The 20899-nt window shown below is 55.5% G+C and overlaps 1 protein-coding gene across 3 annotated transcripts in view; it reads right to left on the bottom strand.

Annotated features, from left to right (window-relative positions):
• Positions 1–381: 381 nt before the first annotated feature.
• Positions 382–20899, bottom strand: part of USP35 (ubiquitin specific peptidase 35) — a 23921-nt gene continuing 3403 nt past the window's right edge. Inside the window, exons 2-11 of one of the 3 annotated variants that reach the window (XM_045577704.1) lie at positions 18042–18800; positions 16395–16527; positions 14724–14853; positions 14261–14362; positions 12607–12765; positions 9830–10023; positions 4988–5081; positions 4031–4137; positions 2363–3605; positions 382–1473 (exon numbers count right to left, since the gene is read on the bottom strand). In XM_045577704.1, coding sequence (XP_045433660.1) covers positions 1306–1473; positions 2363–3605; positions 4031–4137; positions 4988–5081; positions 9830–10023; positions 12607–12765; positions 14261–14362; positions 14724–14853; positions 16395–16527; positions 18042–18714 — 3003 coding nt within the window. In that variant the 5' untranslated portion in view covers positions 18715–18800 and the 3' untranslated portion in view covers positions 382–1305. The remainder of the gene's footprint in view (positions 1474–2362; positions 3606–4030; positions 4138–4987; positions 5082–9829; positions 10024–12606; positions 12766–14260; positions 14363–14723; positions 14854–16394; positions 16528–18041; positions 18801–20899) is intronic. The other 2 variants (XM_045577705.1, XM_036428301.2) reach the window with 2 other exon arrangements.

The raw sequence follows: 20899 nt of genomic DNA, 5'->3' as shown, positions 1-20899 counted from the left end.
GTCCGGCCTGGGGAGACTACCGCCCCTCGGTTCTCGGAGGGAAGGGAGAAGGAATGTGGTATCCACACGAGCTGCTGAGGGACAGGCCAGGGTTCCTGGGGTTGGAAAATCCCCCAATACTGGGCTGCAGCCCCTGGCCTGTACCCCCAGCACCCCTCCAAAGGCTCAGGGCTCCCCGCTCCTCAGGATACGGGGCGCTCTCCCTTCCCTCCGCAGCGCCCGCCTCTGCCTCCCGTCCTCACCTGTTCACGGAGCACTTCCCTGCAGGTGCTTCCACTCCGCGTGGGATGCGCGACAAGCCAGCGAGCAGGGGACCCTCCTTTCTGCCCAGACACGCGCACACCACAGCCACGGGCTGGGAAGGACGACATCTTCAAAGGCTTCAGAGAACCTGCTTTATTCCTGATTGAGACCCTGGGTCTCTGCTCTCCGTGGAGAAGGGGTACAGCGTGTCAGGGCACATGAGGAATCCCCTCCCCGCCAGTCCCTCCCGCCAGCCCCCAGGCCGGGCCTCCATCGGGAGCTGAGCCAGCCAGCTGTCCTGCACACAGTGGCTCCATGAGAAACAGGGGACTGTAGTACATGAGGAGTCTCCGTCTCGCCCAGAGGGGATGCCCACAGCGGCATCTCAGGCACTGAGGCAGGCTAGGGAGGGGGAGGGCGTCCACTGTAGGGGCTGTCCTCATGCGACATGGCTGCGTGGTCAGGGGCGGGCAGGCTCTGGCCCTTGGCCAGGCTGCTTCCCGCCTCCCCTCGCTCGGGAGAGCGCAGACCGCGCCTGCACCCACACGTTCCCGGTGAGCCTCCGGGAGAGCCGGGCGGTCTGAGGTGGCGCACAGCCCCGCTCGGTGCCAGGGCCTGGCTCCCGCACTGCTCTCTATACTGTCCAACAACAGGCCCGACTACGGAGAGCCAGAAGGTCAAGGCTACTTGAAGGCAAACACTGGCGCTGTGAGGGTCGGCCCTGTCAGGGGTGTGCAGGGGACAAGGCCAGAGTGTCCGTCTAAGGTGCTTACGTGGGCCAGGACACTCGGCAAAATCCTAATGGGGTCGAGTCCAGTGCCGGGGCCCAAGGCCAAGTCTAAGGGGCTTGGGTCTCCTCTCCATCTCACTCCCCGTGTCCCAGGAGCTCCCTCTATGCCTTCCTGGCCCTCAGAAGGCCTGCCTTTAGGACTGGACCCGCCTCCACAGCTCCCCTCAGAGGCCTCCTGACGGAGGCCCTCGGCCCGGGGGCCCCCAGAAGAAAGGCGTCCAGGCCTCCCCTGAGGCTGGCGCCCCCACACGCAGGAACAGGGGAGGCTCCCGTTAGAAGACCAGTCTGTGGAAGTCACCGCCGCTGCCACCTGCAGGGCTGCAGCCCCCGGGAGAGCCTTCGTCCTCGTCCTTGTCTTCGTCGAAGCCCCGCCCCCAGCACGGCGAGCCGGGGAGCGTGGAGATGTAGGCCGCCCTGCTCCGGGCCTCCTTCTCCTGCTCCTGGGACAGAGGAGAGGGGGCGGGAGCTTAAAATTCGGGCTCAGAAGTCAGTCCTGCCCCACTCCCTGCCCACGTCCTCCCCAGGCACAGAGGAGCCGGGCTTCCGCCCTAGAGGCGGCCAGCTCCGAGGGCAGCCAGGAGGAGGGACCCATCCTTCCGTGTATACCCAGGCTTCCGACTCCCAGCAAAACCCAGCCCTTGGAGGAAAGGAGCTCATTCAGACTGACTAGCCTGACGGCCTCCGAGGGCCTAAGGCCGCACCAGGAGGCAGGAGGCTCGGGGACCTCAGGGGTCACGTCACACACACACACGGATCCCACCGCTGCCCAGCTCACTGCCTCGGGCGCTGGGCACGGGCTCTCCCGTGTCTGAGCTCCGCCTCCTGCTGAACGGAGGCCGGCCTCGCGGGGCAGCCTGGTGGAAGTGTACCCGCGGCCCCGTTCCCACCCGGTGCCCCCTCCCCCGCAGACACTCGGACTCCAGGTGCCGCTGTCCGGAGGCCCCAGGGGGCCACCCCTCTCGTGGTCAGCCCTGGTGTTCCGTTGCCCAGTGTTTTGACACCGGCCTTGCCACCCAAGAGTAGACAGGCGGCTCGCTGGGTAGGGAGGCCCCGGGGGCCCAGAGGCACTCTGTCCGCTCACAGGGCCCACGCTGCTCCGTCGGCACTTCCGAACCTGAACAGATGCCTGGTGGTGCTCAGGGTCTGTCCCCCCCGAAGTGCGGGGTGGTACGTGTCTGGTCCCCTGTCTGTCCCAGCACTGAGGGGCGGATGGAGGACACAGGGAGGAAGGGAGAGGCTCAGAGGAGCGGTAACCCTGGGCCGGGGGTGAGGGGGGTGGGGGGGAAGCCCTCCCCCAGGAGCTCAGAGCCGGGGTGGGGCCCTGCTCACCTGCAGGAACAGGATGTTGTCCCTGGAAATGGCTTCCATCAGGTCCTTGTGGAGGGCGGGCTCCGTCCTGGCTCGGGGGGAGCCCGGCTCCGCCTCCGCCTCGGGGCCCTCCCCAGGCCGCGGCCGCTGCCGGTAAAAGAGCACGTAGGCCGTGTCCTTGGGGAAGAAGGAGGTGACGTTGCTGACAGACTCGAAGGAGGAGAAGGACACGCGGGTGTCGTTGAACAGATACCACTGGTGCTCGGGCTCAGGCCCGCCGGCTCCCGGGGGCGCGGCCGGCCGGGCGCCCTCGCGGGCGTAGCAGTAGTAGTGGCCGCTCTCGGAGGACACCCCGGAGTGCACCACCACGCTGCACAGGTCGTAGGCCCGGGCCCGGCCCCCGGCCAGCGGCAGGCGCAGCAGCAGGGGCAGGGCCACATCCTCCAGGATCTTGCGGCGCCGCAGGGTGCGCGGGTCGAAGGAGAAGCGCAGCAGCGTCAGGATGAGGTAGCGCGGGCCCTGGCTCAGCTCCACCACCTTCTCCGCCTCCTGCAGCGAGGCGCAGGGCTCGCAGTAGTAGCGGTTCTCCTCCTGCAGCCTCTCCGGGGACAGGAAGTAGTTGACCAGGTCCAGGACGGAGCGGGAGGCCTCCCTGGCGGGGGCGGCCCTGTGGGTCCCTGGGCCCGGGCTGGCGCCATCCTTCTCCTGCTTCTCCACCTTCTTCTCCTCTCCTACCTCTTTCTCCTCCTCCTCCTCCTCCTTCTCTTTAGTCCTTCCTTCTTCTTCTTCCTCTGTTCCTTTCTCCTGCTCTGCTTCCTCCTCTTTCTCCACTTTCTCCTCCTGGCTCTGCTCCCCAGGTTTCTGGGAGCCCAGGCCTCCCATGTCCAGGATGTTTGGGGGGACAGCCACTGTGATGCAGTGTTTCCTCTGCCTCTGAGGACCCGCCCGGCCTTGGACCTGGGCTGGGGGTGGTGGGGGAGACTCTGGGACTCCCACGCCCTCCGCAGGCAGCACCGCTGAGGCCAGGCGGTGGCGGTGACAGCGCTCGGGTGGGGGAAAGGCCAGAGAGAGGTCGGTGAAGGCCTCCTCCCTGGAGGAGACATTGAGGCAGCGGAGACAGCATATCCGGGTCACGATCTTGCCCCCGAACATCCTCTCCACCGAGGTGGCGCTTGGGCCAGGGGGCTCCTCCGGCGGGGACAGCAAGCTGGACTGCTTGAGCTTCTGGCAGATCCTGGTCCCCGTCTTCTCTTCTTCGTGCAGCCTGGAGCAGGGAGCAGAGCTGCCATACACACACGGTCCATTTCCACTGCCCTGGCCCCTTTCATGCCGTCCACTCCACTCAGCCACACATTCAGACATTCGCACAAGCAGGAGTCGGCACAGGGAATATACAGACATGTGCCAAATGGCATCCATGCACTCACAAGCCAGCCACACACGCTATATATTTACTGCATACAGGCACACACACCTGCTACATGTGTATGTGCACACACACACATGTGCACACTCAGGTGAGCACGGCACGGAGATATACACGCACAACACTCCCAGGTCACGGTTCAGGTCAGCGTCTCCCAAGCTCCCCTCACACAGCCCCAGGCCCCAAGCATACTACTTCTTGGATCCTTCCAAAGTGCAATGCAGCCTGGAGGGGCGGGCTCCCCCAGGCCTAGCCCCCCTTACCGATCCAGCAGGTACTTCAGGTACTCGGAGCAGTCCTGCTGGGCGCCGGGGCTGAACCAGGGTGTCCAGGATGCAGAGAGGAAGTTCTCTGGGGAAATGGCAGGCCGCTAGGACCAAGGCAGGAGAAGGCAGGGTCAGGAGCAGCAGGCTGCTCACCAACCTGCTCCACAGCATGCTGGGGGCTCTGTTCCCCCACTTCCCAGGCTCCCCACGGAGGGCCGCCCCTCCTAGTCCATCCCCGGCCCTTTCCCTCCCACTAAGTCCACACGAGCCTGGAGCGGGACATCAGCTGCACAGATAGGAGCAATCCTCAAGGCACCTGCTCTTCCCTGGGATTCCTCAGGCTTCCTCTCCAGGCCCCTTTTCTCTGCCATTTCCCCTGCCCCACACACCTGCCTCAGCTCAGCTGGAGTCCCAGGCTCAGAGGCACCTGCTCCATGAGCCCTCCGTCCAAGCACTGGCCCTGCTGTCCGCAGGTGCAAATCCCCCGCCCACCCCCACCAGCCCCACCATGAGCTCCCAGAGGGAGGGACTGTTGCTTGCTCATCTCCCTACCCCTACCCCTCCCCGCCCCCCCAACAGGCCTTGCCTAACGCCTGGTCCATGAGGACAAGAGCCAGTGGACAAAATAAATAGGGTCCTCAGGGTCCCTGGCAATGTGAGTGTTCAAACAGGGCAGCAGATGGACAGACACCCCTGAGCATCGGGCGGAATTGCAGATGGAGAATGCGCTGCTGGGCACGCAGCACAGAGCAGGCCTGAAGGAGGCACCTCTGCTCCTGCCAGGTGAGGGTGCTGAATCAGCATCGGGGGCTTTGGCCGTGGACACAGGCCAGCCCGGACTGGGGCTCCTCCACCGGGAAGGGGGGGGCTCGTGCCAGACGCAGGAGGCCTTGGGGAAGGGAGGAGTGTCAGATGTAGCCTCCTCTCCACCACGCCCAGCCCCCCTGCCCTCACCTGGCTGTGCTCCAGGAAGGCGAAGAGCCACTGCAGCTTGGTCATCAAGGGCTGGGAGTTGTTCTCAGTCAAACGGAGCACACAGTGTCTGAAGCTTCCAAACAAAGCAGGGCACCGGGTAAGCCCCCAGGGGACCCAGACCTCCCTCCCCCCGCTTAAAGGCAGAAGAGACACTTGCAGCCCAAGTCTGGGCCAGGGGCAGGGGAGGAGCAGGTGAACAACTCGGGCTGGACAGTGAGGTGACCCCGATATCCCTTCTGAAAGCCCATGACGCCCAGATTCAGAAATGTGAATGTCCATCCTATGTCCCAGGCTCTGCGGCATGCTCCAGGGCCCATGCCAGGATCCTCGCCAGCCCCTCACACCCCTGTCCTACTTGCCTGGGAAATGGTGTTCCCACCACTGAGAGCAGCAGATCTTGCTCCAGCCTCAGCCCTCCAATCCACTCTCAAAGCCCCTTCCCAGGGCCCTGCCACTGCCCCTCAGACCACTCCTGCCATTAAGTGAGGGGGCGGGGGCCGCGTGAGGAGCATGCTGGGAGAAGAGGACTCTGCAAGGGGACTCCACAGGCTCCAGGTCTGATCCTATGGGGGCCGGGAAGGAGAGCCTCCTAACAACCCTACTGCCTAGACCCGTGGGAGGCTCCGGCCCAGCCTTGCTCCCGTCCTCACAAGCAGCTCAGGGCAGGCAGACCAGGCATCTCTCCCATCTGAGCCCACTGTGAGAGCAGAGCAACCGAAGCGGGCTCCGCTTAGCACCTGCCACACGTCAGTTCGGAAGCTGAGCGCTCAGAAACCTGTGATTTACTTGGCTGTGACCATAAGGACCATTTTTCTGATAAGCCATTTTTTTTATATTTTGCAAAAGTAAATGGTCTGCAGAGGCTGGGAATTTTAAAAAAATAATAATAAAACTAGTTGGACAGGTAGTTCGAGAGCACAGCAGCAACCCGTTTTCAAGTCTCAGAGATCCAACCTCCTCCTACTGGACCCAACATTCAGAACTGACTGGAGGTCATACCATAGAGCCCAAAACACAGCTGACTTACTGGCACACTGAGTTTTATTAATGAGGTCCAGGTGTGGCGTTGGCAAAAGAATATTTTAATAAATCAACGGAACAGAAGGGAGAGCCCAGAAACAGACTCGCTGATCACTGACAAAGGAGCAAAGGCAGCAGAATGGAGCAAAGGCAGTCTCGTCAATAAATGGAACTGGAACACCTGGACGAGCACATGCAAAAGAACGAATCTAGACACAAACACCTTACACCCATCACAGAAACAAACTCTGAATGGATCACAGAGCTAAATATAAAACAAAATTGCCAAAATCCTTGGTGAAAACCTAGATGACTTTGGATATGCCAATGCCTTTTTAGATACAACAGCCATGATAAATAACAGAAATAATTGCTAAGCTGGATTGTGGGGGGGGGGGGGGGGGTGCGGTGCAGGAGGCAGCTGATAGATGTTTCCCTCTTATCGTCGTTTCTAACTCTCTATCCCTTTCCCTTCCTCTCTGTGAAAAATCAATTAAATATATATATATATTATTTTTAAATGGGCTAAACATCTTCCCAGACACCTGACCAAAGTAGATATACAGATGGCAAGTAAGTACATGTTACTCCACCATCATATGTCACCAGGGAAGTGCAAATGGTACAGGACACACCTATCAGAGTGCCCAAAACCCAGGACACTGACAGCCAACGCTGGGAAGGAGGTGGGGCAGCAGGCACCCATTCACTGCCCCTGGGAATGCAAGATGCTGCAGCCCCTTTGAATGTCAGTTCAGCAGTTTCTCAAAAATTAAACATTCTATTTGAGAACCACCCAAAGTCTAGCTGAACAGAACTCCTATAACTAAGGACAGAAAGCAGCAGCCACATTGAGACAGACGGAAGGGGTGGAGATGCAGAATGGGCTGGTCCCACACCCACCTGCGGGGGATAAGAACAGGCGAGATCTCTCAGCTGTATAGGGCCCCCTGAGGAGCAAGGGGTTCTAGAACCACACCAGGACTCCAGCCCAGGGTTCCAGTGCCAGCAAGAGAAGTCCCCATAACTTCTGGCTGTGAAAACCAGCAGGGTTAGGGTGACTGGATCCCAGGCAACTTTTTAAAGGGCCTGCTCATTTTAAGATCAGGAACAAGAAAATGATGTCTACTTTCACCACTTTTAAGTCCTTGTCACACTAATCAGACAAGGAAGAGAAATAAAAGCATCTAAATTGGAAAGGAAGAAGTGTAAGTGTCATTATTAGCAGACTAGAGGCCCAGAGCACAAAATTTGTCCACTCAGGGGCTAGCGTGGTGGGGAGGGGGTAGTGGCCTGTGGGTGAGCACAGCTTCCCCCGTGGAAACGCACTGACCACCAGGGGGCAGCTCCTGCATTGATGATCATTTAGTAAAATACACATATCCAATCATGTTGTACATCTGAAATATATTAATATCAATTATCCTATATACTAAAAGGCTAATATGCAAATTGACCAAATGGCAAAATGACTGGTTGCTATGACGTGTATTGACCACCAGGGGACAGATGCTCAGTGCAGGACCTGCCCCCTGGTGGTCAGTTGCTCCCACAGGGGGAGTGCTGCTCAGCCAGAAGCTGGGCTCATGGCTACTGAGCACAATGGCAGTGCCAGGAGCCTCTCCTGCCTCTGCTGCAGGCGGGCAGTAAGGAGTACGGACCCCAGACTGTGAGAGCCCTGGACTGCAAGTGGCAGGCAGACATTCCAAAGGGGGTCCCGGACTGCGAGAGGGTGCAGGCCAACCTGAGGGAAACCCCCTCCCCAGTGTAGGAATGCCATGCACCGGGCCTCTAGTATCTTAATAAACAATAATAAGTAAGAGCAACTTCTTTCAAGAGCAAAAAGAAAAACACCCTCCACAGAATAAAAAGGCAACATATCCAGAATATACAAAGAACTCCAAAACCCAACCAAAAAAAATAAACCCAACTCAAAAATGGGCAATGGACTTGAATAGACATTTCTCTAAAGAAAATATACAAATGGCCTGTAAATAAATGAAAAGATGTTCAACAGAATTAATCATTAGGGAAATGCAAATCAAAACTACAATGATACCACCTCACCATATGATGGTTATTATAAAAAATAAACAAAACCAAAAAACAGAAAACAAGTGATGGCAAGGATTTGGAGAAACTGGAGCCCTGTGCACTGCTGGTGGGAAGGTAAAATGGTGTGGCCACAGTGGAAAACAGTATAGAGGTTCCTCAAAATATTAATATGCTTACTTTATGACCCAGCAATTCCACTTCTGGGTATATATAATCAAACGAGTCAAAATCAGGATCTCAAAAAAAAAAAAAAAATAATCAGGGTCTCAAATAAATATTTGTACAGCCAGGTTCACAGCATCATATTCACAACAGCTGAGCCATGGAAGCAACTCTAAATGTGCATTGACCCATGATCAGATTACCGAAATGTCGCTTATACAGTACATACAAATGTGGCTTATACAACAGAATATTATTCATCCTTTAAAAGGAAAGAAATTCTGCAATATGCTGCAATATGGAAGTACCTTGAAGACATGGTGCTAAGCGAAATAACCCAATCAAAGATTCCACTTATATGAGATACTTAGAATAGAGACAGAAAATTAATGACAGAAAATATAATGGTGGCTGGGGGAAGGGAAAATGAAAATAGGGAAAGTTATTGTTTAATAGGTATGGAGTTTCAGATTTACAAAATGAACAGTTATGGGGATGAATGGTAGTGACGGTTGCACAACAATGTGAATGCCTTTATACCACTGAATTTGAAAAGTCAATGATGGTAAATTTTATGTTATATGCATTTTAACACACACAACAAAAAAAAGGGAAATTGGAGACGGGACAAAGAGATCTATAATATTTCTGTGGCTGAAATTCTGAGTAATTTTAAGTAAGCCATAATTGGATAGGTAGCCACTGGTAATAAAGATTTTGTTTGAGCCGAAACCGGTTTGACTCAGTTGATAGAGTGTCAGCCTGCGGACTGAAGGGTCCCAGGTTCGATTCCGGTCAGGGTCATGTGCCTTGGTTGCGGGTGCATCCCCAGTAGGGGGTGGGCAAGAGGCAGCTGATCGATGATTCTCTCTCATCGGTATTTCTAACTTTCTATCTCACTCTTCCTCTCTGTAAAAAAAAAAAATCAATAAAATCTTTTTTTTAAGATTTTGTTTGAGTAAAGGGTGGTGGAGTGGGCATCTAATACCAGGGTAGGGGGAACTCTACTCTGGAAGACACAATCTACCCATGGAACCTAGGAGGAAAGTCAGTGGTGCCCAAACCAGAGCAGAACTCCTTCTCACTGTAGCCCCATCCCTGGAGCCCCACCTCCAGTTCCCACCTAGTCTCGACCTAAGGCTTTGGCAATGGCCTAGAGACCTCTGGGCCCCTCACCTGTCTTCCATGTATGCACAGTCCTCAACCAATTATGACAAAAAAGAAAAACAGCCCTGGCCGGTTTGGCTCAGTGGATAGAGTGTCGGCCTACGGACTGAAGGGTCCCAGGTTCGTTTCCAGTCAAGGGCATGTACTTTGGTTGCAGGCACATCCCCAATAAGGGGTGTGCAGGAGGCAGCTGATTAATGTTTCTCTCATTGATGTTTCTGACTGTCTATCCCTCTCCCTTTCTTTCTGTAAAAAAAAAACAAACAAACAATAAAATATATATTTTTAAAAAATGAAAAACAGGACTCAACTCCTCCAACCCCCATCCTTATCCTTATCCTCATCCTCCTCCTCACACGCCCAGGAGAACAAATGAGAGAAGCAGGAACAGAGAGAGAATTCAAAAGCAGCACCTACTCAGAAGCCATGAACAAGGCCTGAAGGATGCTATTCACGTAGCAGGTGTTGCCCAGATTGATTAAGCCAGTCTTGCCCGTGTCTGACTTGGCCATGAGCCGAGGGTAGAAGCCAGCCAGCTCGCTCTTCTGCGAGGTCCATGCATCCTGCCCCAGCAGCTGCTTGATGCGGTCCTCGTTGGGAACATGGAGGTCCTGAGGAGGGAACGAGGCGGCAGGAGAAGGCTCCTTCGGGAAGCCTTGGGCTACAGCCTCCCCCACGCCCTCCCCAGCATACGGCCCCACACACAGTATGGTCTAGATATGTATGAATAGCCTCCTGCTTTCAAACTTATTTTAGGGTCTCATCTTGACATAGGAGCGTTCTACAGGACCTTTCATGTCACAGCTGCCTTAAGAAAGTGGTAAAATCCCCATTTAATAGATACGAAAACGACTCAGATAAAGAATTTTTCAGGAAGCCCTAACTGGTTTGGCTCAGCGGTTTAAGGTGTTGACCTGCAGACTGAAGGGTCTCAGGTTCAATTCCAGTCAAAGGCATGTGCCTCATGTATACTGGTAGCAGGACTGGTCCCTGGCACCAGTCGGGGCTCATGCAGGAGGCAAAACCAATCAATGTGTCTCTCCCACATCGATGTTTCTCTCTGTCTCTCGCCTTCCCACTCTCTCTCAAAATCTATGGAAAAAAGATCAAGTGAGGATTAACAACAAAAATTTTAAAAAGAAAGAAAAAAAAAACTTTCCCAGGAATATGCAAGAAGTAAGTGAAAAATCTGTACGTTCTTAGAAGAGCCCAGGGTATGACAGACTCTGAGCAATGGCAACACGGGCCCACAGGCCAGATCCCGCCTTGTCAAAATCTCGGTCCTTGTCCTGCCTCTTGTCCTCGCTAGCTTTCTGGCGGTGGCGGTGAGCCTCTCAGTTTCCTTGCCTGTCAAGTGAGGTTACTCCGACCTGGTGTGCGTCTGGCGCTTTAGACTAGGGGCGTCGAACTCAATCAGAGAAGGGGCCAAAATCTAAAATCCAGCCTAAATCGCGGGCCGAATGGTTTACTGAACAGTCATAAACTGTCATTGTGATGGAAACGCAGCGGAGTGCAGTGATGACAGCGCGGTGCGGGCCACATTGCAAGGCCTGGCGGGACGGATTTGGCCCGTGGGCCTTGTGTTTGACACATGTGCTCTAGACTCTCACAGTGCTCACACACAGTGATGCGCCTGCCTCACCGTCCACTTTTAGGTTTGCAGAGTCCTCTTTTCTGGATTAAGTCACTCCCCCGACCTTGATCCTACAGTCAGGACAGTGGGAGGATCCCGGGGGTCTGAGATGGGTCCTTGGTCACAGGCAAGATATTGGCAAGCTTTCCCACTCATTACCCTTTTTCATATTAAACAGCTGCATCTGAAGAATGCTACCAAGCACTGGTTCTAATAATGATACGTTTTAAAGAAAAACACCTAAGCAAAATGTGGAGTTACTGAGGAGATAAAAGCAGCATTCATTATAGTTCTTCTAGCCCTGCTCTTATTTCCAGTCCCTGAGCGCAGTCCCTAGATCCAGGGCCCCCGAGCTCCAAACCAGCTCAGCACCGAGAGCACGTGGCTCTGGAGCGTGCATCCTGTGGCCGCTGCAGCAGGTTGGGCTCAAGCACTGGTTCACTATTCCTGCCCAGTCATCTGTCAGGATCACTTATCGGGTCATTTATCAGATTAGTCAGTCACCTCTCACAGATGATTTTTTTAAAAGTAGGAGCTGCTAGAGGTGAAATAAGAAGACATGGGCCCAGTTTGATCTCCCTTAGTCCATTCTTTTTTCTTCCTATTATCTATCCCCTTCCCAATCCCCACTCCACACACAGCACAAATAAATAGGAGCAAAAAAGCAGGTAGTCAGAACCCCATGCATGCTCACACATGCACACAGACAATGCAAAAACAGCCACACGTAAAAATAAAAAAAATAAAAATCCAATGCCATTTCCCCAAAGATGGTAACTTTGTCCTCTGAGGAAAATAAAACAAAAACTTCCAAATACTGGTAACTCTCACACTCCTAATGTTCCTAGAAATTTACATATGACAGCTCCCTTAGCAAGGACCACATCTCCCAGAGAAACTGCCATGACCTGATACAACTGTCTGTGCCAGAGAACTTTCCAGAATGTACAATATTTATAAAGGAGCCCAGATTGAAAGAAGGGTGTACTCATAGAACACATGTGAAAGAATCTTATAAACAATAATATCCTGCAGGTTTGGTTGGTACCAACTGGCTTGTACCAGGGGCTATTCAAAACCATCATCATATAAAAGTAGCACATCTTTCTGGAGCTACATCCTCTAATATTCAATTAAAACCCGTGTTTATGTCAAAACAAACCCTAATATATAAAAACCCTGGGTCCTAACCACCAGTAACAACCAAGGCTTGACCAACCGGAAGTCAGTCCTGCAGTCAGTGCTGGGTTGCCACATAAGTGAGTGCATGTATGTACTGCCTTTAGCACTGTGACTGGCACACAGCTGTTACCCAGGGAACACTGTCTGGCTTCTCCCTGCTCCTGGCTGACCCTCAGAGGTTTTCATAAGCTGCTTAGATCAGGCTGGCAGGGGAGGGCCACTGGGGGAAAGATCAGGCCAGCAGGGGAGGGCACAGGAGACAGCCAGTAACCAATTGGTGGGGGCAGTCACAACCTGCAGTATGTCCCTGAGCAAGGCACAAAGGGGCACTCACTCTGGTCAGAGCGGAGTGCGGGAATGGTGGGGGGTTGTCACTCACCTTGATGGCCTCCATGACGGGCTCATATAGGTCCGGGAAGCCCGGGAACCGGAACACCATGCAGTGGACCAGCTCTGCCAGCTGCTCCAGGCAGCTGGCCCCCGAGTTGGAGTCCTCCTTGAGCAGAGAGGCCACCACAGGGGGGATGTGAGGAAGGAGCTGTGAGAGCAGAGGGGGGTCAGGCTCAGCACCAGCTTACACACCTGAGACAGGATGCTGCTCACTGCTGGTCACACCCATCTGACCACTGTCCCCCTCACCACACATGGGGCTCTGAGCTCTGCACGCAGGTGAACTCCCCTTACAAGATCGGTGGATACCCTGCCTCTGTCTCTTCAGCCATAAAATGGGATCAATAATCCCCTCCTCACAGTTGAAGGGAAGCCTGAGCCCAAGCCCTGGCTGTCAAGCCTCGGCCAACTGACCTGCCTGAAGGCCTGAGTGACCATGGCTTCCCCGCCCACCCGGGAGTGGTGCCGGGCTGCCATGTGGACGGGGGTGGACGGCCTGACAGAGCGGCCACCTCGGGACAAACACCAGCATTCTTTCACCAAACACACTGGCCAAGCACTTGGTCCTCACAGTGGTTTTATGGGCAGTGATTACTGTCCCCGCTTTCTAGATGAGTTAGTTGAAGTCAGAGGTTATACAACCGCGGGGGACCTCGGCGGGGGTCACGGAAGAAGCTGGTGTCTGGATCAGGTCTGTCTGAATCCCAAGCCCATTTCTCCCCTCTGTGCTACAGAGTGTGAACTTCCAAACCCATGGAGGCGCCACCCCAGAATGTCCCAGAGATGGACAGAGTCAGGCCGCCAACCAGGAGCAGGGGAGCCCAGGAAAGGGATGGAAAGAAACCAACATCTGTCAAGTCCCTAGAATGTGGCAGGCTCTTAACAAATGTCACCTCATCGAACCCTCTCCCACCACCCTGGGGTCACCTCTGTTCAGGCTGCGAGAGGCGAGTGCCTGACCCGAGGTCACATCTGGCAAAGAGCAGAGCTGGGACTCAACCCCACACACCCAGCCCGGGTCCTGCTTCTCCCGCTGCAGCAAATGGGGACCATCCGAATCTGCAGCCCCGGCTGCGGGTCCACAGGGGGAGGCAGGGGGAGGCCGCCCCGGGCCACAGGCTGTCCTTCCCAAGGAAGGACCTGGAAGCCAGCAGAAAGGGCCTGGGCTGGAGGCCAGGCCACCTGGGTGCTGGCAGGCAGCAGGGTACAGAAAGGGCACTGGGTCAGGAGTCAGCCCCACTGGGCTGCACTGCTCCCTAGCTGTGTCTGGGAAGGGACTGAACCTCCGTAACCTTCAGTTTCCGCAACTGAAGAGTGGAGGAGAGAATGGCAGAACCTCTTTCTTGGGGCTGTCCCAGGAGTCAGGGAGCGCACATATGTACTGCCTTAGCACTGGGACTGGCACACAGCTGACACCCAGGGAACATCAGCTGTGACCATTCTAGGCTTGTCCCTCACCTAGGGGTTCATGGGGAGGCCATAAAAATCCTCCTATCGGTAAACTGGGGTCTCAAGTCCCCTCCAGTCCTGATATCCGGGGCTTCAAAGGCTGAGGCTTCCAGCACTGACCCCTTGACCCCGGCAGAGATAGTTGTGTGGCCTCTGGCCAGACCGATGCTGGACGCAGTGGCGATGGCCCTTACCAGGTGGAAGGCCTCGTGGGAGTGCTGGAAGGTCAGGAGCATGTACTTGAGGACGGATAAGGCAGGTCCCCGGACAATGGGGTACAGAAGCTTGGAGAAAACCTGGAAGAGAGTCCCTTGTCAGGAGTCCCCCAGGCCTGGGACACCCCAGACCAAGTGCAGCCACAGACCCATGCCAGAGCAAGAACAGGGAGGCACTCACTGGATGGACAGACAGACAGTGAACTGGGCAGCAAGATAGCTAGCTATCTGGTGGATGGATGTACAGACACACCAAAAGTAACGTATACATGCTTGAGTGAGCAGTCGGAGGAAAGGATGGGGAACCTGAGGCTCAGAGAGGGCAGTGAATTGTCCCAGGTCACAGAGGGCTTGGGTGGGAGCCCCAGGGCTCTGCCTCTCAGACCGGCAAGGCCCCTGCCAAGACACCAGCAGGGAGGGACGTGAGCAGGGGCCCACCAACCTTCTCAATTTTGGCGAGTGAAACCTCAATCAAGAGGCTGAACTTCTTCACAGCAGCCAGGCCCTTCAGCAGTGCAATGATCCACTTGTCAATGTTCTTGCCCAGGGGCCAGGACACCCAGTCGATCATCCTGGTGAGGGGAGTGACGGTGACACAGGGACAGGGAGGCCCACAAGCCTGGGTGGTGGTGGCCCGGGAACTTGCCATAATGTCTTGAGGCCCCACAAGGACTCACTCACCCTACACAGGGCAGCTCTGGGCCATGTGGGATGAACAAGCAAACGAGCCCAGGACAGGCAGCTGGCAGAGACTGGGGCTCCCAGCCCAGCTGGAGGGGAGCCTGGCCCTCTCAGCACCCCAAATACACGATGGGCTGGGAGCCTGGACCCTCTCAGCACCCCAAATACACGATGGGCTGTCTCTGCCTGGACCCTGGAGCCTGATGGAAGGAAGGGCACTGGCCCCGGGGCCAGAAGCTCTAGCTCCAGCAAACCATGGCTTGTGAACTGGAGCAAGTCACTGACTCTCTCAGCCTCAGTTTCGTCCTCTGTGAAATGGGGGCAATGCCTACCAACAACAGGGCGCGGTGGATTAAAAGAGATAACAGCAAGCACTTATGTAGTATTCACTCTGCATCAGGCACTGCTCTACCTGCCTCGCATGTATCAACCCACCTGACTCCCATAACACAATATCTGTGCACGCTGAGCATAGCGCTGCCACCTAGCAGGCTCCCAGTTAAATGCCACCGTTACTATTTTTATAATCAGTAGCACGTACTACAGAGAGGTAGGGCAATGTGGAAGCAAAGTAACTAACTATGGTAATGACAGTTTCTGGGCTCTTTATATGCATTAACTGATTTTATCTCATGTAATCCTCAAAACAATCTTATAAGATGGGTTCAGTTATTCTTTGTTTTATAGATGAGGAAGCCGGAGCACAGAGAAACTGAGTAACTTGCCCACAGTCGCACAGGCAAGAAGTGGTAGAGCCAGGATTTGAACTTGGGCAGCCTACCTCTACCACTCACCCTTTTTAGCCACTAAAGACAAGGAGTCCAGGGAGACCCAGCGGAGACAGTGGACCTGTGCACAAGTATGGAAAGAGTGGCAGGGGGACGCATGCCAGTGAACGGGATCTGCAGAGCCAACGGCCTGCAGGCAGGAGGGCAGGCGGCATTTTCTGGGCCCACTGGACGAGCAGGTGTGACTAGATCAAGGTGTGAAAATGTTCAAATGAGGTGAGGGACAGGCAAGAGCTCTGTGAGCTGGAAAGCACCCAAACTCCCTTTATCATACTTGCCAAACTCATAAAACATTTTGTAAAAGTACTTTCACCTTCTCACCTGACCCCATGGAAGCCTGACAATTTCTTAGACCATCGCCCACATCTGCTATCACAGAAGGGGAAACTGAGGCTCAGAAAGTTCACTGACCTGACCAGGGCCTCACAGCTGGTACCCAGCCTGGGAGCATCACTGAGGCAGGGCCTCTGTGTCTCCCACACCCAGCCCTGGGCCAGACACAAAGCAGAGCTCGAGAAAAGACGGATGAATGAATAAGCGTGAGGGTGTGGGCCCTGAAGCACTAAATCCAACCCAGCAACCCCACCCGGGAGAAGGGGCTTCTGGGAGGGATAGACCTGGCCAACCCTGGGCCCTCAGCCCACCTGCTGACGGCAGTCAGCATCTGAGAGTCCGTCACACTGTCGTCATTGCTGAGGTTCCGGACGACGCCCTCCATGAGCTCCAAGGGGAGGTGCTGGACCACGCTGGCCAGGGCACAGGACGGTGGCTCCTCCTCTGGAACAGGGGGCAGGGCGGGCTTAGCAACGCGGGCATGCACCTCACCTCCCCATCACCCTCTGCTCTCGTGCTGCCAAGGACCTAGGCTGGGCCTCTGCAAAGAGGACATCCAAGCCGCCTCCTCGCCTCCTCAGCATCGCAGCCTCCGATTCACTCTTAACTCACTCACTCCTCACACCGTCCCTGGCACGGCTCTGGGCCAGCCCTGTGCCAGGCACACAGAAAAGCACTGGCCTTCTTTGCAGGCGTACATGCCAGGCCTTTAAGAAGGGGTCACACCGAAGTTGGTGAGAGCAAGTAGGAGGCATAAGCAAGTAGGAGGCATAAAGCAGGACATGGGGAGAGAGGGAGGACATTCCGTCTGGAAACACACAGGCCAGGCAAGAGGTCAGAAGAATGTTTCGTTATCCAAGTTTGCTGTCCAACTGTACAAGGACCCAGATTCCTACACACCCAGCCTTGGTCTTCCTCCTGCCACGGCGATGACCTTCCTTTTCCCTACACAGCCCTATCACTAGGGAAGGCACAGGTCTTATTTCAGTCATTTACACTATCATCCAGGTTCCAGTTCTCAATGGACGGCCAAGATTTTGCATTTCAGAGTTGACACCTACAGGTTCTATTGCATCTCCACACCATCCCTCTGCCTGCCAGATCACCTTGCCCCTGCTGCCCGGTGCTGCCCACCTGTCCCAGATCTGGCTCAAAAGTCACCCTTTTCAGGAAACCCACCTGGCTCAGAGGGCATCACGTCCTCCTTCCTATTGTCTTGCTCAGTCCCTATTAAGATGACCACACGTCCCACTTTTGGCGGGACAGTCCTGATTTTTAACAATTTGTCCCGCGTCCTGAGGCGTTTTATAAAAATATTAAAAAAGCCCAAAAGAGCCAAAACCGGTTTGGCTCAGTGGATAGAGCATCGGCCTGTGGATTGAAAGGTTCCCGGGTTGGATTCCGGTCAAGGGCATGTACCTTGGTTGTGGGCACATCCCCAGTAGGGGGTGTGCAAGAGGCAGCTGATCCATGATTCTCCCGCTTCAATATTTCTAACTCTCTATCCCTCTCTCTTCCTCTCTGTAAAAAATCAATAATATATATATTTTTTTAAGTCCAAAAGATTCTTTCCAAAAATCGGAACTTTTTTTAAAACGCCGCGGGACGTGGGACAACTTATCAAAAGCGGGACGTCTGGTCACCTTACCCTAGGTCCTCCTTCTGGCCAGATTAACCTGGGCTCCATCTTTTCTCACACCAGGCAGTCTGCTCCCCGCGCGCGCGCCAGCACCCACCACAGGATAACAGGACAGGCCTCGCAGCAGGTGCTCCGCATCGGTCCGCTAACTAAACACGGGAACCTCGCTCTCCCACCTGTGCATCCGCTCGTGGCACACACACGCCGCCCCGCACCCGGGCATCCCAAGCAGAAGCATGCGCACGAACGGGCACACACTGGGGACCTGGGCACACACGAGCTCCCTCTTGCCCCAACCCCTGCCTCCGCGCACACCCACCTGAGCCAGAGATGACGGCGAACAGCTCCTTGAGGCAGGGCAGGACGGCGGCGGGCTGCGCGCGCCACAGCTGCGCCAGGAGCCCGCTCACCTGCTGGGCCTGCTCCAGGAACTCCACGGCGCCCTCCTCGCCCTCGGCCGGGCAGCGGAAGCGGCCGAGGCAGCGCACCAGCTGCCGGCAGAAGAGCAGGCGGTGCGGGCCCTCGGGCAGGCAGTGCGGGTGGCGCGCCAGCAGCCGGGCCACCTGCGCGCAGGCCGCGGGCCCGGGGCGCTCGCACACGGCGCGCAGCACCTCGCGCCGCAGCAGCGCGCTCACCTCCTCGGCCGCCGGCCCCGCGGGCAGCAGCTGCAGGCCGAGCTGCACGCAGGCGAGCGCGCGGGGGCCCGGGGGGCCGGCGGCCCCCTGCAGCAGGCGCAGCACGCGGCGCGCGCTGAAGAACTCGGCGAACGCCTCGGGGTGGTGGCGGCCGGCGACGTGCAGCAGCTGGCAGCCCGCGCGGCGCGCCAGCTCGTCCGCGCCGTCCACGTAGAGGCGCGCGCCCAGCGCCAGTAGCGCCAGGCACTGCTCCCGCTCCAGGGGCCGCCGCGCCGCCTCCAGCACTCGCCGCACCAGCCCCTGCTTCACGCTGGCCGGGTACGAGGACAGCACCACGGCCTCCAGGATCTTGTCCATGGCGGCCGCGCTGCGGTGAGCCGGGGAGCAGCAGGTCACACTCTGTCGGGCTGGAAGGTGTCTCGATGAAGTAGTAAAGCACAGTCCTGGCAAAGAATAAGCCCCAGTGAGTTGCAGTCACTGCTGATGAACATCTTTTATCTCACAAAGGTAACACCTGAGCCCTCCCCTTCTTCCCACCCCTTTGCCCTTCTCTCCCAGGCCTCCCTAGCAACCTCATCCACTATTTGGGACAAGTAGGAGCTAGATCTAGAAGCCTCGTTCAGGATCTTGGCCATTCATGTCCTGTGGGAAGAGATGAGATGGGGCACGGGCGCACACATTATAACTCCGGGGAGGGGGGCAGGGAGGAACAACAAGGCTTCCCGAGATCCCCTGCACACTTGACTCTTGCTCTTTCTCAAATGATCTGCACCTTTGACAGATTCCACTTCTGTGTTTGCTGTGCGTTTTGCCTCAAACGTCCTATTTCCCACGATCTCCACTACCACCGCACACTCACACAACCAAGCACGTTTCTGTTTTTCCTTCACAGCCCACCACAAACACCCTGTCCTTAGTGAGAACAGCCCTGGACCTCCGGGTGTGAATTCATCGCTCACCCTCCATCCCACCTGTGGCCTTTTCCTCCATTACAGCTTAGGAGTACCCCAATTAACTTAATAACAATGTACCTACCTATATAGTTTAAGTTTTTTAAAAAATTGGCTCTCAAAAGAAAGTTCAATCGTGGTACTGTTGATATTTGGTTCTGTTGACAATAAGTTTGCCGACCACTGTGCTAGGCACAAGGAAGTGCTCAGAAAACGTCAGTCCCCTTCACGTCAGAAGCAGTTATTGCCCTTAGGAGCATCGGGTCTGATGGTGGAGGCAGAGGTGTTGGCAAAGAGTGCCGAGGCAAGGCACAATCTCAAAAGGCCTTTGAAGGCATCTTTGAAAACTGGTCTCCCTTCAGCCCTGGGCCTCTATTTCCTAGGCAGGGGCTGTGACCAACCTCCTTTAAAGACCATCCCCCTAAGGCCCTATCCCTGCCCTCCCGGCTAGTGAATTTAGGATGTACCGTAAGGTGCTTTCAACCCAGGATGCCAGGTAATTCAGGTGCGGGAATACGCGTTTGATTGCACTTTGCTTCATTGCACTTCACAGATGTTGTGTATTTTACAAATTGAAGGCAAGACCCTCCACCAGCAAAAATATTACAACTCGCTTTGTTGTGATACTGGCATTATGGCGGTGGTCTAGGACAGAACCTGCAATCCCGCCAAGGTACGTCTGCACTCAGGCAGCCAAGGAGAAACCCGGGCGATCAGATAGTGGCATCACCTGTGGAGGAGGGGGACCTGGGGCTGGCAGAAATGGAGTTCTGGGAGGAGGGAAGTCTCCAGAAGTGGAAAGTCAGACTAGGAATGATGAGGTCTGCATTTCAGTGTGACCTTGAGCAAATCTTATTCTAGTCTTGCAACTCATTGTGTGACCTCCAGTAAATCCCATCGTGAGCCTCTTTTCTGTAAAATGGGGGTAGATGATATCAGGTGGAACCACATGAAAGTGAAGGATCAGATATTGGCAATTTCACATTGTTCTACCTGATACCACCCGCCTCAGGTGGTTTGTGCCTGGAAGCCGAGCGTTCAGTCAGTGGAGCCGTTCTGTGAGGGCTCTGAGCTCCAAGGCCAGCCCTGTATAGTCCATGGCCTGGCCGCTCCGGGCAAGCCTGCCTACCTTCCCTGACTGTCATGCAAGCAGTCTGGGGTCACTATGGCCACCAACAAACCCACTCACTAATGTCTCCAGTGCATTCATGCAAAAAGTTCTAAGGGCTTGAACCTCATCTGACCCCAGCATGGGCCACTGAAGGGAGGCAGGACAAGGCTTGCTATCCCTGGGGCATGAACGGGGAAGGAGAGGATCAGCCAGGGAGAGGAGCACGGCCTGAGCAGGTGAGATGAGAACCTGTACTCGGCTTCCCTGGGGGAGGAAGAGGCTGACACCCTCGGGGAGGTTAGATTTCTCCTCTAGGCGCTGGACCGGGAGAGGCCTGTGGACTCTGGCTCTGGCCCAGGAGACAGCTGCCCCACGCCAAACAGCAGCAAACGGCAGCCGTGACCTCCCTCACAAGAGCCTGCATTACAATCACGAGACCCATGTTCTCTGCTTCAGAATCACCAGGTGACCTTGGGTGAGT

The sequence above is a fragment of the Pipistrellus kuhlii genome, unplaced genomic scaffold, assembly GCF_014108245.1.
Source record: "Pipistrellus kuhlii isolate mPipKuh1 unplaced genomic scaffold, mPipKuh1.p scaffold_m20_p_9, whole genome shotgun sequence".
Taxonomy (NCBI): domain Eukaryota; kingdom Metazoa; phylum Chordata; class Mammalia; order Chiroptera; family Vespertilionidae; genus Pipistrellus; species Pipistrellus kuhlii.
This window is presented reverse-complemented; position numbering and strand designations above follow the sequence as displayed.